The 16,845-nt window shown below is 37.4% G+C and overlaps 1 protein-coding gene across 1 annotated transcript in view; it reads right to left on the bottom strand.

The window, feature by feature from the left end:
* Positions 1-5,680: 5,680 nt before the first annotated feature.
* LOC135107262 (uncharacterized) overlaps positions 5,681-16,845 on the bottom strand; it is a 57,361-nt gene continuing 46,196 nt past the window's right edge. The window contains exon 3 of the mRNA XM_064016924.1: positions 5,681-6,989. Coding sequence (XP_063872994.1) covers positions 5,862-6,989 — 1,128 coding nt within the window. The 3' untranslated portion in view covers positions 5,681-5,861. The remainder of the gene's footprint in view (positions 6,990-16,845) is intronic.

Here is a 16,845-nt window from a genome sequence, read left to right as displayed (position 1 = left end):
CATATTTGTATTCAAGTTATCAGTATTTCAGTGCATTCATATTCATATAAATATGAAGTATTCATATTTGTATCTGAATACACAGTTCTTGTATTCACCCCATCCCTGCTCTTGACTATCATCTTAACACACCTCTTTCCCCACCTGCTACTCCTGATATTCCATAGAAGCACCTTTCTCACTAATCTTGCATCATCCATTCACTCTAATCTACCTTTGTACCCCATGGTTGCCTTTACTTGTCTCTAAAGTACTCCAGCCCATGTCTCCTCTCAAAGCCTCTATCATTGCATACTTTGGTAGATTAAGTGCCATCTGTCCTACTTCTGATTTATCTGATTCTTTCTCATTTCAAGCAATCACATCCATACCATACATAATGGTTGAAACAGCCAGGCTCTTCCAAACTTCTTGCAGCACCTCATATTTACTTGCTCTCATCCTTGCTGCACTTCCTAGTTGGCCCACCTACTGGTTCACCATGCTTATCTTTTTATTCTTTTGCCTTCTCACAACCATTCAGACTCATCCACATCCTTAGGTACTTGTATTCATCTATCTGTTGCAACCCATTCCCACCCAGTCTCCACACTGAATTTCTCTCATCCTCTGATCTATCCACTATCATCATCTTACTTTTCTCATTGGTAAATTTCACACCAAAGTCCCTTCCATACCTATCTACAACATCAAACAAACTTTGGAGCTCATCTGCTGATCCACTCATAATCACTACATCATCTACATAAAAAAAGCATTTCCCACACTCACTCCTGCATTCATTCTTCTCATTCTAGTTGCTAACTCCTTTGTATACAACCTAAAAAGGATTGGTGATAAAATCCATCCTTGCCTGACTCCTCACCCAGTCTATTTCTATATCTCCTAGTCTGTATTTAGCTCTGTAGTCCACATACATACTTTGCACTATGTTGTTTGTACTTAACCCAATCTTCTTTAAGATTCTAGCTTGCATATCTCTATTCACTCTATCATAAACTTTCTCTGTGTCTATAAAACTTATGTACAATATACTATCATCTTTCTTTCTCTCAATCATTACATTCACCACAAACATGTTATCCTCTGCTCTCTGTCTAAACGAAACCCATTCTATTCATCACCTAACAGTCCAGCTCTCTCAATCCATTTACACAATCTCTCATTCAACATTGCACTAAAGACTACCAACTGTTCACTAATGCAATTGGCCTGTAATTTTTCAGCTTATTCTCACTCTTGTATCCTCCCTTATGCAACAGAGTCATCCTGCATTCATTCAACATTTTTGGCACCTTCCTGTTCCCACACCTGATTAAATAACAAAGTCATCCTATCAATCACAATTTCCCCTTCATTTTTGTACATCTCATAAATGATCTCATCTAGCCCTGTTGCCTTCCCATTCTTTTGCCTTTTCACACATTTTTCCACTTCCTGCTAATTCTTTCATTCAGTTCATCCACATTCTTGCTCTTCAGTGTCACACCATTTTCTCAATCTTTTCCCCAATACTCTTTTATTGTCTATCTCATTTCTTCCTTATCTGTCACCAAAGCCCCATTCACCTTTAGGCTCTCCACATTTTCATTGTCAGGCATTCCCTCATCCCTAAGGAATCTGTACCATTCCCATCCACCTTCAACACCTTCCCTTCCCTTGAATCGCACTTCTCTTACACTTAAATTTGGCATTTATTATCTTTCACTTTATCACCCTGCTGACTCATATGCTGTCCATGCATTCTGGTACTCACTTACAGCCTCCTCTTTCTCAACTGCTTGCACACCATATTTGGTCTGTTTCTTTCCTTACTAGCATCCCTAATCTCATCAATCTCTGATTAATTTTAACTTCTTTGGATCCTCCATTTTTACATTTTTATTGAGATGGTAAAACAAATCAGAATATTATATTAATTGTTGTTAATAAGCTTTGTATTTGTATGGGATGAAGTGCATAAACCAATGTACCATTGCCAGATATACTGCCATGAGTTATTCATGTGTGGCCTTTGTCATTCTGCAGTGCACTTAGTGACATGCAGAGATGGGTTTAGGGACACATACACTGGGCATGAGTTGAGTCACCAGCAAGAGTCCAGTTCAAAGAAGCAATTTGGGAACTTGGTATCAACATGCACTGATGTCAAGCCCAGGTTGCATATTATGGAGTTACCTTGTATAGGGGGCGAACCTATGGCTTTGCAGTTTGCTTACTTTATAGTACATAGGCCTGTGTATTGTATACCTAGAGTTTTGGGTGGAATTTCTGCCTGGAGTACTAGCTGAGTGATAGCAGAATGACTGCTTTGTGTGAGATCTAGAGTGTGACTGCTACTGAAACTTGACTCTAACTGAATGTGCCACATTCAGGGAAGGCTCATAAAAGCTTGGGTCCAGGAGTTTGGATGTTTGATTTTGGATCCTTGCAGGTTAACCCACTCTTTAAGGTGGGTTGTCATACCTAAATTGATAATGATGCCCATCATCATTAAATCATTATTCTTTTGGAAATACAGTCATACCTAATGATTTGAATGTCCTTCAGTTCGAACAACTTCCAATTCAAACAGGGTTGGCAAACAAACTTTGACTTCCAATTTGAATGTGGTTCTCCAATTCGAACACAGACATATTGAAAATTCAGTTTAGTACAATAAAAAACAATGATATATGTATAGTATATAATATTGTTAGCAATGTGCCTTTAGGGTGTATAAGTGTGTGTCCATGTGAGTATGTGGTGGTGTGAGTTGGTGGCAAAATAGCTAAAGCAGAGCAGGAATTTGGTGTGGGGAAGCGGCGTCATGTGAAGGCCAGAGAGTGGACTGCTTGGACTGCCAGCAAGTAAGACGTGCACCCCCTCTTCCTGCTACCATCATGTTGGTTGTTGCACGGGCATCCCAAAACAACCTTAAATCTTCAGATTGACCAAGCCTGCCTACTCGACTATCTGCTCAGATAAGGGGAGGCGCTGCCTGGTACTAGTGGAAGAAACATTCATATTAATCTAATTATTCCTGTGTATTTTTTTCTTTGATGACTTTAGTATAAGGAATAAGATCTGCAAGTTTCATCATAATAGCTTAAGTAGTTTTTGCAGAAAAATTTTAAAGGTCTTCTTTTGTAGTTTATAAGAGAAGAGCTAAAAACAGAAATTGGAGCATGTATGTTCACTCAATTTCTATGATATTGGGTAGTTTTCCTCATGAAACCCAGAAAATTGCTTGTACAGTTTTTTTTATATGCCTCAACATTGTTGTACAAAAAAATTCTTAAGATTACAGTTTTATGTATCCCAGAATTCTCCCTTTTTTTATTACTTCAATAAATCATAACAGCAGTGTTTGTTCAGTTAGGAAAAAAACATACGAGTAGAATGTTTACCGTCCATTCGTCTTTCAGCATGTTGTTTTTTTGTTATGTTGAAAACTAATGGAGTCATTTTCCACCAAAGTACAATAATTGCAGTTTTGAGATATAGTAATTTTTGTGTTTAGATACAGTTACTGTAGAAAAATGATTTTTATAGGATTTTACAGGGTAGAAAACAAATTTGATTCCAACTTAGTTTTATTTATGAATGACAAGGATAATATCACCATAATATTCCTTACTTACTTACTTAAGTCCCTTGGCACGTATGCTTCTATGGGAGCTTCTTGCTTCTTCTTTTTCTTTTTCCCTGGGGCTTTTTCTTTTGGTCTCTTGAGTGTCTAAACCTTCCAAAGTGTGCACAGATGCACCAAACCCAAGATGCATCAGCAGTGACATGTCTTGGCAGCAGCAGTCTTCAGGGAGAGCAGGAGCAGATGTAGAAGATGTTGCAGCACCAGATGTAGGTGTTGGAGGAGCAGATGTAGAAGGTAATGCAGGAGCAAGTGTAGGTGTTGGAGGAGCAGATGTAGACAAGGGTGAGGGTGAATGTGAGCAAGTGGTGGTGGCTCATGATATGACTGACTGACAAGTCATGACTTCATGTCTTCATTGTGCTTCAGTCAATTCCTTGAAGCACTCCTCCCATGCAGCAGCTTCTTGGAGGGCCATCCTATGTTTCTGGAGTACAAGGAGTCTTGAAAAAATGCTGGGAAAATGCCTCAAACAGGTCATACTGCCTGTGACTCGGGGAGGCTCCCAACTCTCATAGTCACACCACTTCTAGTAGCTGTATGTAGCTGGTAGATGTATGATGACACACTTTGTATAAAAATGTAAAAAGAAAAAAAAAAAAAAGGAAAAATCAGACAAAAGATGGCAAAATAAAACATAACAGTACTGAATAGAAAATGTGGATTTCTGCAAAGGTGGGGACCTCAAAATTTATATTGCAAATCAATTTAGTTGACAGGGAAAGAATTGACGTAAGGCTGCCAAACTTCCACAGAAAACGCATTGTGGTCAGCTATTTTTCAGGATAGCTTAAAAAAAAAAAAAAAAAGTTGGAAAGGTGAAATTTAGTTCTATTTTGGTAGAGCTTCCCCTTAAGTCCCTATCCTTAGCAGTGCCATTACAGTTAAAATGAATTAATCAATTATTGTTAGTAAATAAGACGGCACTAGTGGCAGATACAGAGAAGTTAACTAGGCTAGTAGAGGGGTTTGGACTGGTGTGTAAGAGAAGGAAACTAAAAGTTAATGCAAGAAAGAGTAAGTTAATGAGGTGCATCTGAGATGCAGCTGTTGAATAGTGAGGAATTGGAAGAGGTAGATTGCTTCGAATATCTTGCATCTACAATAGCAGTGAAGGGAGTAGTAGAGACAGAGGTTAGAACTAAGTTAAAAGAAGGCTGAAAAGAGTTAGGAGCTATGAATAGACTTTGAAAGTAGGGCAATTGAAATGTATGTAAAGAGAGTACTGTATGAAGGGATAGTAGTGCCTGCCTACTGCACTGTATGGTGGTAAAACTTGGAGTATGTAAGTAGCTGACAAGAAGAGATTGAATGTAATGGATGGATAGAAACAAAAATGAAAAAAAAAATGAGAATGGGTGTTGGAAGAGACTTGGCAGGACAGGGAGAGCAATGTGTGCTGAGATGGTATGGGTATGTTAAGAGAAAATTAAAGGTGATAGACTGATGAAGAAGATAGTAAGATCAAGTGTGAGAGGTGTGAACTTGTGAGGTAGGCCATGAGAGACAGCAAAAAGGAGAGAAGAGGACTGACACTGCAGCATAGCAGAATGATTGTGCATAACAAGCAAATGGAGAGCAATTGTGAGTGCATGAGGAATGATGGCCCTGCAACCTCCAAAGGAGCTACGCAGGTGAGGGAAATCATATGTGGTAGGGAAAGTATTTCCTGTGAGGGAGCCTTGTTTTGGATCAAACTGGACTGATCAGCTGGAGCACTTTTTTCTACATCAGGGGCCAAAGGCCTAAGAGAGTGGTGTGAATGTGAAAGTTTTGTGCCTTGTGCCCTTTTTTTTTGGGGGGGGGAGACAGTCCTGGTATGTATTGCACAGAAGACTTGGAGTTTCAAATTTATTTTCTTTATACTTTGTACACTGTGTATCTCTCAACTAAGTCCTCTGACTACTTAGAATTATTTGACTGTCCAAAATGGAGCACATTCTCATCCATTTTTCACCTTGCTGAAATCTCCTGACTTATTTTTTTTATTTTCTTGGTCATGACCAGTCTCCTGGACATGTAATAATTAGGAAGGGTAATGAAAACAACTTTATGCAGTAAAAAATATTTATAAACTCACTAGAATAATGAAACACAGTAAATGAATGCTACCAAAGGCGAAATTTAATATATAATACAATTTTTATGCATAAGATTATTTATGCTTTACAACAGAAATGAAGCCTTTGCAACTTTAAAATTACAGATAACATAAACAGCATGTACACTTTTATGTCTTTTTTTTGTGTTTCTTAAGTTTAGGTCTTTCAGTCTGTGTGTTAGATTTGTTTTTTTCTGGGTCAGGACTTAGGGAAGCCACATGCCGAGTTCTCTTCCCTTCATTTCTCTTAACAGCACTCTGAGCTGTAACTGCTGAAACATCACTCTCATAAGTGGATTCTGCCTCACTAAGAGAACTTTCTGCTTCAAATGATTCAAACAATTGTCCTGTGACCTTCTTTTTACCTTTTGCTTTATCTTTGCTTGACTCGATAGGATCTTGCTGCATGTCTTTTGAAGTTTTGCGGAGGCGGCTGAAGTCAGATTCATGTTTATGAGATGTTGGGCTGGTAGAGTGAAGCTGCAGCTCCCCAGCATTACTTTTTTCTGAAGCAACTGTAGAATTTATGTTAATGGCACTCAATTCTTGAGTTTCATTGACAAAAGTCAAGTTATTAATTAGTGTTCTCTCAGTAGAAGGAGTGCTGATGGCTCTGAGTAATTCTGACCGTGTTTTGTTTTTTATTGGTCCTTCCCTGCTTTCATCTTTTGCTGATTCCACTGTCTCCTCTTCTCCTTCCATTTTCTCTTTCATTGCTTCTTCTTTCTCATTTGGCTCTTCTTCTCCTTCCTCCTCCTGTGGCAAATATCCTCCAATTGCACGAGGATCAACATGTGTTGTTTCCTCCCTGGTTGGAAAGACATCACAACTATGCTCTCTGAAATCAGCAATACTAATTCTACGCAACCTTACAGTTGCTTGCAAGAGTTTGGTTGGCTCTCTTATACCATCCACACAGCCTGCAACACTTACTGATTTCCTTCTAGCAGTAGCATCCTTACTAAAGACTTGAGCCCTTGTGTGCAGCTCTTTAATATTTGCTGGTGGAGGCAGACAGGTTGTTGAAGGTCTTGAAGTATCTTGCTCCTCTACTACTGATAACCTTCTCTCTCTCAAAACTGGTGAAGAACCCAAAGTATCATGGTTACTGCCTTTATTACTGATCTCTCTACTTGGGATTCTTTGATCATTCTCTTCACGCTGATTCTTCTCTTCCCACTGCTCTTTGTCAAACCGCCTTAAGTCAAATTCTATCTCCTTTGCTAGTTGTTTGTCTCCTGCCAGGATCTCCCTCACCTGAAAGCAAAATATTGAATATATAAAGTACTGAATACAAGTGAAACACAAACTTAGTAATTATAGAAAATTAAATTTTTTATTAATGAGGGTATAGAATACTTTTAAACTGTTTATGTTCTTTATTCTGGTGCTTGTGTGTGTGTGTGTATTTACCTAGATGTATAATACTGGGTTTGAGCAGGGCTCATAGTGTACTGTCTCCATATCTATATTTATTGAACATTTCCTTAAACTTATGTGCGTTTGCTGTTGTAACCTCTTCGTTTAGGCCATTCCGGATATCCACAGTTCTATGTGGAAAACTGTACTTCTTGATGTTCCTCAAACACTGACTCTTCCTGATCTTCTTTGAGGGACCTCTCATCCGTCCAGCTTCATCTTTCTGCAGTGTGTGTGTGTGTGTGTGTGTGTGTGTGTGTGTGTGTGTGTGTGTGTGTGTGTGTGAATTCTATTGGTATAACTCTCCTCTTCACTGTCTTTAGCCTTTTTCTTTGTCACAAGGTCTTGCTGTTGTTATTTTCATGCTAATTGCTCTTCTCATTTTGCTAAATGCATGCATTCCCCTCATGTGGCCTTGCTGCAAAATTTTCAACTTTTACCCATATTCTATCCATCTCCCAAATGCAAGAGTTATCTGGTATTTTCAGTCTTTAATCTCTTGAGCTCAATGCATGCTTCTGTATTTTCCTAACCCCACATTTTACTTGTTCTTGAAAAAAAAAAAAAAAAAGTGCAGGATTGAGGCAATGTAATGAGGTTGGTTGTCTACTGGCAAATGCCACAGAATGGTGCGGAATGTCAATGCAAGGTGGGCAAGTTAGGAATTGTTAGTTTTACTGAAAGTAACAATTTAACTGAATGTGACACTGAACTAATGGAGAAGCAGATGTGTAAAAGATTTAAAACTACTGAAAACTTAATGAACTAGTAACATGTCAAATGTGAGAAAATTTCATCATCATCAAAAGATATGTGGAAAATTAAGCTCACACAATTCATAACTAAATTCAGATTGTAAGGCTTTAGAGCAAAAGTCTGCAACCAGGAATCAATGCATACCAACAAAAAATTAAAATGATAAAGAAACACAAAGAATGGAAAATAAATGAATAAAAAAAAAAACTCAAATTCTAAAGGAACTCTCTCTCTCTTTCTCTGTTAACTTATCTTATTTGTTGGCATATCAGATACATCCCTATTTTACAAGGATGTTTTGTGGAGAATTTTTTTTTATTAAGTTTCATCATAAAGTTATGGAAAAAAAATTGTGTGTGTGTGTGTGTGTGTGTGTGTGTGTATATGTGTGTTTACCTAGTTGTGGTTTATGGGAGGGGAGTAATCTCATAGTATCCCGTCTCTATATCTATAAGTTTGGTCTTAAGAGCATGGACAGTTATGGCACTGACAACGTCTTCACTGAGTTCATTCCATTTGTTCACACTTATATGAGGAAAACTATACTTCTTGATGTCTCTTCTACAGTTAACTTTCTTCATCTTACTGTGTTCCCTTCTACTCAGTGTGTCTAAATTTATAAAAAAATTTTTGTCCACATTTTCCATACCATTTATCATTCTATAGATGTTTATTAAATCTCCTCTCTCTCTGATTTTCAAGGGTAGGAATTTCCAAAATTTTTAATCTCTCTTCATAGATTGACTTACTTAACTCTGGAACCATCTTAGTGACTGCTCTTTGTACTCTTTCTAATTTTACAATATTCCTCTTTGTATGAGAAGACCATACCACTGCTGCATATTCCAATCTTAGTCTTATCATGAAAATCAACAACTTTTTATCATTCCTTCATCCAAAATATGAGGTTGCCATTCTTAATCATTTTAACAAATTCATCGTCTCTCCAGTGATTTTATCAATGTGTTGGTCCGGAGTCAAATTTTCAGTAACTGTTACTCTCAAATCCACTTTCCCTTTTGACTTTTTAACTTCACACCATCCATCTCATAATGATATTGTGTTCTTTTCTTACTCATACCAAACTCCATTACTTTACATTTACTTGAATTGAATTTCATTTCCCAAGATTTACTCCATCTATTTATCTTATTTAAATCATCTTGTAGTACCATACAGTCATTTACATTTTCTACCCTTCTCATCAGCTTAGCATCGTCCGCAAATAAATTCAGATAACTATCTATTTCTTCATTCATGTCGTTCACATATATTACAAACATTATTGGTCCCAAGATGAATTTTGGTCTTATATTACAGTTCTCATCTCTATATCATCCAGATAATCTTCCATCCACTCCAGCAGTCTTCCTCCAAATTTTCCATAATTTTTTATTTTCCATAGTAATCTTCGGTGTGGTACTTTGTCTAAAACTTTCTTCAAGTCTAAGTAGACACCATCCACCCATCCGTCTCTCTCCTGCACAATATTGACTACCCTTGAATAAAAGGACAATAAGTTCATAGAGCATGATCTTCTCCTAAATCCAAATTCACAATTTACTAAAACTTTATTCCTTTCCAAGTGTTCCATCCATCTTTCCTTTATTGTTCTTTTGCATAGTTTTCATACAACACTAGTCAAGGACACTGGTCTATAATTTAGTGAGTTTTCCTCATTTCCCTCTTTGTACATTGGTGTAATATTTGCTCTCTTCCAATCTTTCGGTACTCTTCCCTGTGATAATTATGTCACCGCTAGACTGAATTTTATCAGCCAGTTGTTCTCTATATTCCTTCAATATCCAGTTTGATACTCCATCTGGACCAGATGCTTTATTTATATCGAGTTCTTCCAATATCTTAAGTATTTCCTCATAACTGAATGGGACTATACTTAGTATATTCCTCACCAACTTATCCCTTCCAGCATCAAACTACCCTTCCACAGTAAATACTGGTCTGAAATTATTGTTCATAACCTCTGCCATGTCCTGTGCATCATAAATTTGTGTGTGTGTATAAGAGGGCCACAGGCCAAGGACAACAAAATATTTTAATAAAAAGAAAGACCCACTTAATTCCAGTTCTCATAGAGATGTCAGATAGAAAGAAAGAAAGAAAGAAAGAAAGAAAAATAAATAAATAAATAAAATAAATAAAAAAAAATAAATAAATAAACAAAAAAATAAGAAAATAAAGGATAAGTGCCTTGAAACCTCCCTCTTGAAAGAGTTCAAATCACAGGAAGGAGGAAATACAGAAGCATGCAGGGAGTTCTAGACTTTGCCAGAAAAAGGGATGAATGATTGAGAATGCTGGCTAACTCTTGCATTAGAGAAGTGGACAGAATAGGGATGAGAAAAAGAAGAAAGTCTTGTGCAGCTAGGTTGCAGAGAGGAGGTGTGCAGTTAGCAAGATCAGAAGACTAGTTTGCATGAAAATAGCAGTAAAAGACTGCAAGAGCTGCAACACTGCTGTGATGAGAGAGAGGCTGAAGACAGTCAGTTAGAGGAGAGGAGTTGATAAGATAAAAAGCTTTTGATTCCACCCTCTCTAAAGTAGTGGTGTGAGTGGAAGCCCCCCTCCCCATACATATGAAGGAAACTCCATACATGGACAGATAAAATCCCTGTATGGAGTTAGCAGCTGGGGTGGAGGGTGGGGAGTGAGAAAAACTGGTAGAGATGACACTGAACACCTAACTTCATAGAAGCTGCTTTAGCTAAAGATGAGATGTGAGGTTTCCAGTTTAGATTATAAGTAAAGAACAGTGAAAAAGGAGGGGCAGTTGAGCATCACTGAAGAAGAGGGGATAGTTGTCTGGAAGGTTGTGTCAAGTTGATAGATGGAGGAATTGAGTTTTTGAGGCACTGAACAATACTAATCAGAAATTTCAGAGATCAGAAGTCAGGCATTCTGTGGCTTCCCTGCATGAGCTGTTTACTTCCTGAAGGATTGGACCTCTACAAAAGAGATAGGAAAGTGCATGGTGGTATCGTCAGCATAGGAGTGGATAGGACAAGAAGTTTGGTTTAGAAGATCACTGATGGATAATAGGAAGAGAGTGGGTGGCAAATTCCCTAAAAGAGTGTTTTGTCCTCACATCTGGTGCGATTTAGCTGTGTAGTACTACCCTTACATCTAAAACCGTCTCTCTCTCTCTCTCTCTGTGTGTGTGTGTGTGTGTGTGTGTGTGTGTGTGTCTGAGAGAGAGAGAGAGAGAGAGAGAGAGAGAGAGAGAGAGAGAGAGAGAGAGAGAGAGAGAGAGAGAGAGAGAGAGAGAGAGAGAGAGAGAGAGAGAGAGAGAATTTTATTAGTAGTAGCAATATTTGTGCGTTGTGTGCTACTGCTTCAACTCCATACATATAGACTTGGCATCTGTACTATGGCTGCATTAGATGCAGGGTAATTATTAGATACTTTTCTTCAAGAAAAAAATGCATTTATTGTGCTGCCAAATACAGTATATCTATCTATCTATATATGTGTGTGTGTGTGTGTGTGTGTGTGTGTGTGTGTGTGTGTGTGTGTGTGTGTGTGTGTGTGTGTGTGTGTGTGTGTGTGTGTGTGTGTATGTGTATATATATATATATATATATATATATATATATATATATATATATATATATATATATATATATATATATATATATATATATATATATATATATATATATATATATATATATATATTTTGTTACGCCCAACACAGTAGTAAGAAGAAAGAACAAGAAAGAAATGAGTACAGAGAGAGAGAGAGAGAGAGAGAGAGAGAGAGAGAGAGAGAGAGAGAGAGAGAGAGAGAGAGAGAGAGAGAGAGAGAGAGAGAGAGATAGATGTGAGCCTTACAGGTGTCAGCTACCATAACTTTCTGTATAACTTTAAAGTTAACCTTCCCCATTTAATTCTCCCACCTCCCTTTCTTTTTGAGAGTTGAGATTGCAGAGGTATGTAGCAGAAGAATTTGTCTACCCCACTGTGCGATTTGTTTTGGCCCAGCTCCCCAATTAGTCTCTAGAATTTTCAAAACATAAATGTTTTGCTATGAGGGAGAGCAGTGTTGTGAGTGGGGAACGAGGTTTGTTGTTTCCAACTCCCTATCCCTCCATTGTTCCACTCCCTCCCCCCTTTGTCATACGACGTAGCTGTCACTTCTCAGTGCGATGATAAGTTGGTGTCGAGCCAGGCCAGAAGACAGACGTAGACGAGTAAGGCAGAGAAAGGCAGAGAAAGGCATGGAGACCCATAGGGGATATATATATATATATATATATATATATATATATATATATATATATATATATATATATATATATATATATATATATATATATATATATATATATATATATATTTATATATTTTAGAGGACCTTTGTTTGATTAGACATTATTCAAGTATTCAAGGCAGTACACCCCTGCTTGTATAGGTAGGATTAGCATTTCCAGGAACATGCCGATGCTTGTCGTGCTTCTGTAATTTGAAAAAAGATATCTTTTGACACTGATTCTTCAGTGCTGGCCGAATATCCTGGCATATCTGGGAGCAGTTGGCTGGTCTCCTTTATTGTCTGTTGGCTGCATGTTCATGCATCTGTAGCATTTGTGTTGTTTAATGTGATTGGATTTTGGAGCTGCTGCTAGGAGCTCTGGAGCCAGAGAATTTCATAACTCTGTGGGTGTGTACCTTCCTGTAGCCCTCTAAGAAACTGCAGGTAAACTTCACAGGCAGGATATAATATTTGTGAGGGTGGGTGCTTATGTCTCTAATGGGAGGTAGCTTACAGAATATTATAAACCTCTAACTTGTGTGTCCTTTGCCCTGTCCCCCCCCCCCCCACAGCATGTGGTTTGTGATTCTTTCTTACCAAGTTGAAGTTATCTGGCAGTTGTAATACACCCTTCCCTGCAGGTGGGTGAAACAGGGTGGCAGCCTCACACATATATAATCATTACAGGAAACCAGTAGGATCCTGTATCTCACCTCTCTATCCAGATAATCCTCCATCCACTCCAGCAGTCTTCCTCCAAATTTTCCATAATTTTTTATCTTCCATAGTAATCTTAAATATTTTTAATTTAGATATTTGCCCCCTGCACTAAGCTATGTAGGAGGAAACTTAAGGAAGCTGACCCAAGTCAGTGGCAGACAGTCATAACACCAGGTTACTTGAATGAGATTGCCAGCCTGTTTCACACACCAACAGGCAACAACAACTGTCAAACCACTCCAACAGCTGGGAAAGAATCAATAGCCATGCTCTTGGGAGGGACAATCACAACAAGGGACACACATTTAAATGGTCAAGGTATAACACCTTGTTGGACGACTGCCCTCGAATAAAAAACCACCCACTGCCCAACAAAGTATTATATCCTCCAGTAAGGTAGTGTTGTTTACAGCCTCCTGGACAGCAGGCCTCAACAAGCCCTGAGGAGGGAGTAGTGTTGTTTTTTTCCTCTTGTGATACTTTCTATCATCACATGATTGCTTCTTGCCATTGGACTCAGACAATGTATACTTGGTTTATTTTCTGGAATTTTTGTAAACACTAAGTCCAGCTGTGATGGTTCTTCTCCTCTGCATCTCATAGGCTCATTCACCCACAGTCTCACGATATTCACCATCATGGTTTGCATAAGTTCCTAGCTCCATTACCTGAAATTTTCTTTCTCTTCCATCTCCTCCCGGTTAATTTCTTTAGTGTTGAAGTCGCCTACTAGGAGCATTTTGTTATTTTTCCTTATCATTTCCTCTATACTATTTTTTGTTTCTAGTTGCATACTTTTGAATTTATTGATCTCCCATGCATTAGTTTTTGGTGGTATGTATGTCACAATAATTTTTCTTTTTTCACTTCCTTTGATCTTAAAATTTCTGCTTAGTGATCTTGGTGTTTACCTAGCTGTGGTTTATAGGAGGGGAGTAATCTCATAGTATCCCGTCTCTATATCTATCCAGTTTGGTCTTAAAAGCATGGACAGTTTAAGCACTGACAATGTCTTCAATGAGTTCATTCTGTTTGTTCACACTTCTGTGAGAAAAACTATTCTTTTTTATGTTTCTTCTACAATTAACTTTCTTGAACTTCTTACTGTGTGTCTAAATTTATAAAACATTCTTTGTCCACGTTTTCCATACCATTTATCATTCTATAGACGTTTATTAAATCTCTCTCTCTCTCTCTCCTATTTTCCAAGGTGTGTGTGTTTGTGTATGTTAACTTATCTGAGAGAGAGAGAGAGAGAGAGAGAGAGAGAGAGAGAGAGAGAGAGAGAGAGAGAGAGAGAGAGAGAGAGAGAGAGAGAGAGAGAGAGAGAGAGAGAGAGAGAGAGAGAGAGAGAGAGAGAGAGAGAGAGAGAGAGAGAGAGAGAGAGAGAGAGAGAGAGAGAGCTGTGCCACCAGCTCCGGACAAGGTGACCCACTGGCCATCAGTCACCATTCATATATATATATATATATATATATATATATATATATATATATATATATATATATATATATATATATATATATATATATATATATATATCCCCCAACATATATGTTCATTATATCTTGCTGCACAGCTACTTCATCATCTTCATTCATCTCATCCATCATTAGTGAGTACCTGTACTGATTTTTGTTGTTAATAGACAATAAATAGACATTTTAGGGGTAGAATCAATATAATGCAGATTTTAGCACTTCATGGGTGCCTTTAGAACATAACCCTATGAAAGACATGGGTTTCACTGTACTGTATCTACTCCTCTGTCTTTCATAATATAATTGTTGATATTAACCACTCCTAACGTAACGTAATGCTTAGTGTTGGTACCTATGGACAATCAGCTTCATCAGACTTACTTTCCACCCCTTTTAGTCCTTGGTACTGAGGTATAAGTGTGTGTGTGTGTGTGTGTGTGTGTGTGTGTGTGTGTGTGTGTGTGTGTGTGTGTGTGTGTGTGTGTGTGTGTGTGCATGTGTGTGTATGTGTGTGTATTTACCTAGTCGTGGTTTACGGGAGGGGAGTAATCTCATAGTATCCTGTCTCTACATCTATCCAGTTTGGTCTTAAAAGCATGGACAGTCATGGCATTGACAACGTCTTCACTGAGTTCATTCCATTTGTTCAAACCTCTATGAGGAAAACTACTTTTTGATGTGTCTTCTATAGTTAATTTTCTTCAACTTCTTACTGTGTCCCCTTGTACTCTGTGTGTCTAAATTTATAAAACATTCTTTGTCTACATTTTTCATACCATTTACCATTCTATGGATGTTTATTAAATCCCCTTTCTCTCTCCTATTTTCAAGGGTAAGAATTTCCAACATTCTTAATCTCTCTTCATGGGTTGACTTACTCAACTCCTGAACCATCTTAGTGACTGCTCTTCGTACTCTTTCTAATTTTGTAATATTCCTTTTTATATGAGGAGACTACACCACTGATATATATTCCAATCTTGGTCTTATCATGGAGATCAACAACTTTTTATCATTCCTTCATCTAAATATGAGGATGCTATTCTTATTCTTTTAACAAATTCATTGTCTCTCCAGTAATTTTATCAATGTGTCTGTCCAGAGTCAAATTTTCAGTAACTGTTACTCCCAAATCCACTTTTTCTTTTGACTTTTTAACTTCACACCATCCATCTCATAATGATATTGTGTTCTTTTCTTACTCTTACCATACTCCATTACTTTACATTTACTTAAATTTAATTCCATTTGCCAAGATTTACTCCGTCTATTTATCTTATTTAAATAATTTTGCAGTACCATACAGTCATTTACATTTTCTACCCTTCTCATCAGCTTAGCATCATCTGCAAATAAGTTCATATGACTCTATTTCTTCATTTATGTCATTCACATGTATTACAAACATTATCAGTCCCAACACTGACCCCACTACACCTTTCTTCTTCATTTTCCCATTAATATGTTTAAAGAACAGTTTGGGTTCATTTTATACACTTATCTATTATATCTCTTGTAGTTTCTTCTCTCCATTCTTATTATCTCAACTTACTTATTTCCAGCATCAATATATTCCTCCTATCTGCTCTCAGTTTTCCTTTTCTTCCATCTATTCCAAGCATTTAGCTTACAATTCCTAGCCTCTTTGCATTTTGTATTGAACCATTCTTTATCCTTTCTACATCTTGCTCCTCCTCTAGGTACAAATTTCTCCACAGCAGAATTATACATCCTTATAAATTCATCCAATTTTCCTGAACATCTTCTGCGCCTTCAAAGTCTTTCCAGTCCACAGCAACAAAGTATTTTCTTAATTTTTCAAAGTCAGCTTTACCATGTTTAAATCTTTTCACCTTATAATTTTCATCAATGATTACATTTTAATTTTTGCATGATCACTTTTACCTAGAGGGTTTTCACAGTGTATAGTTTCAATAATTTCCATGTCCTTGGTAAACACTAAATCAAGTCTTGATGGTTTATCTCTTCCACTAAATCTGGTATCACAATCAACCCAATGAGTCATTAAGTTTTCCACCACCCAGTTTAACAGTCTATTACTCAATGAGCTCTCACTTCCAGTAGTTGCCAATGTCTCCCAATTTATCTCCTTACAATTAAAATCACCAACAATAATTATATCACTACTTTCTATCACTATCTTTTAAAGACCTTTTAACACATCTACAAACACCTTGTCATGTTCTTCTTTTTGCCAAGCATTGGTAATAGGTGGCACATACACTCCTACATAATTCATTATCCTTCCATTTCTACCTCTAATCATCACTTGTAGAATTTCAGACTTGTCTTCACTTTTTATTACCCTCCACTTCAATACACTTTTTAGTCATAATGATCACTCCCCCTCCTCCCTTGTCACTTCTATTTTTCATCTATAAATCATATTTATCATCACCATTGTCAGGAGTTCCCGATTCATTTTTCCATTTTGTCTCGCATA

Source organism: Scylla paramamosain, chromosome 15, assembly GCF_035594125.1.
Source record: "Scylla paramamosain isolate STU-SP2022 chromosome 15, ASM3559412v1, whole genome shotgun sequence".
Lineage (NCBI taxonomy): Eukaryota > Metazoa > Arthropoda > Malacostraca > Decapoda > Portunidae > Scylla > Scylla paramamosain.
Note: the sequence above shows the minus strand (reverse complement) of the source record. Positions and strands in the feature narration are given on the sequence as shown.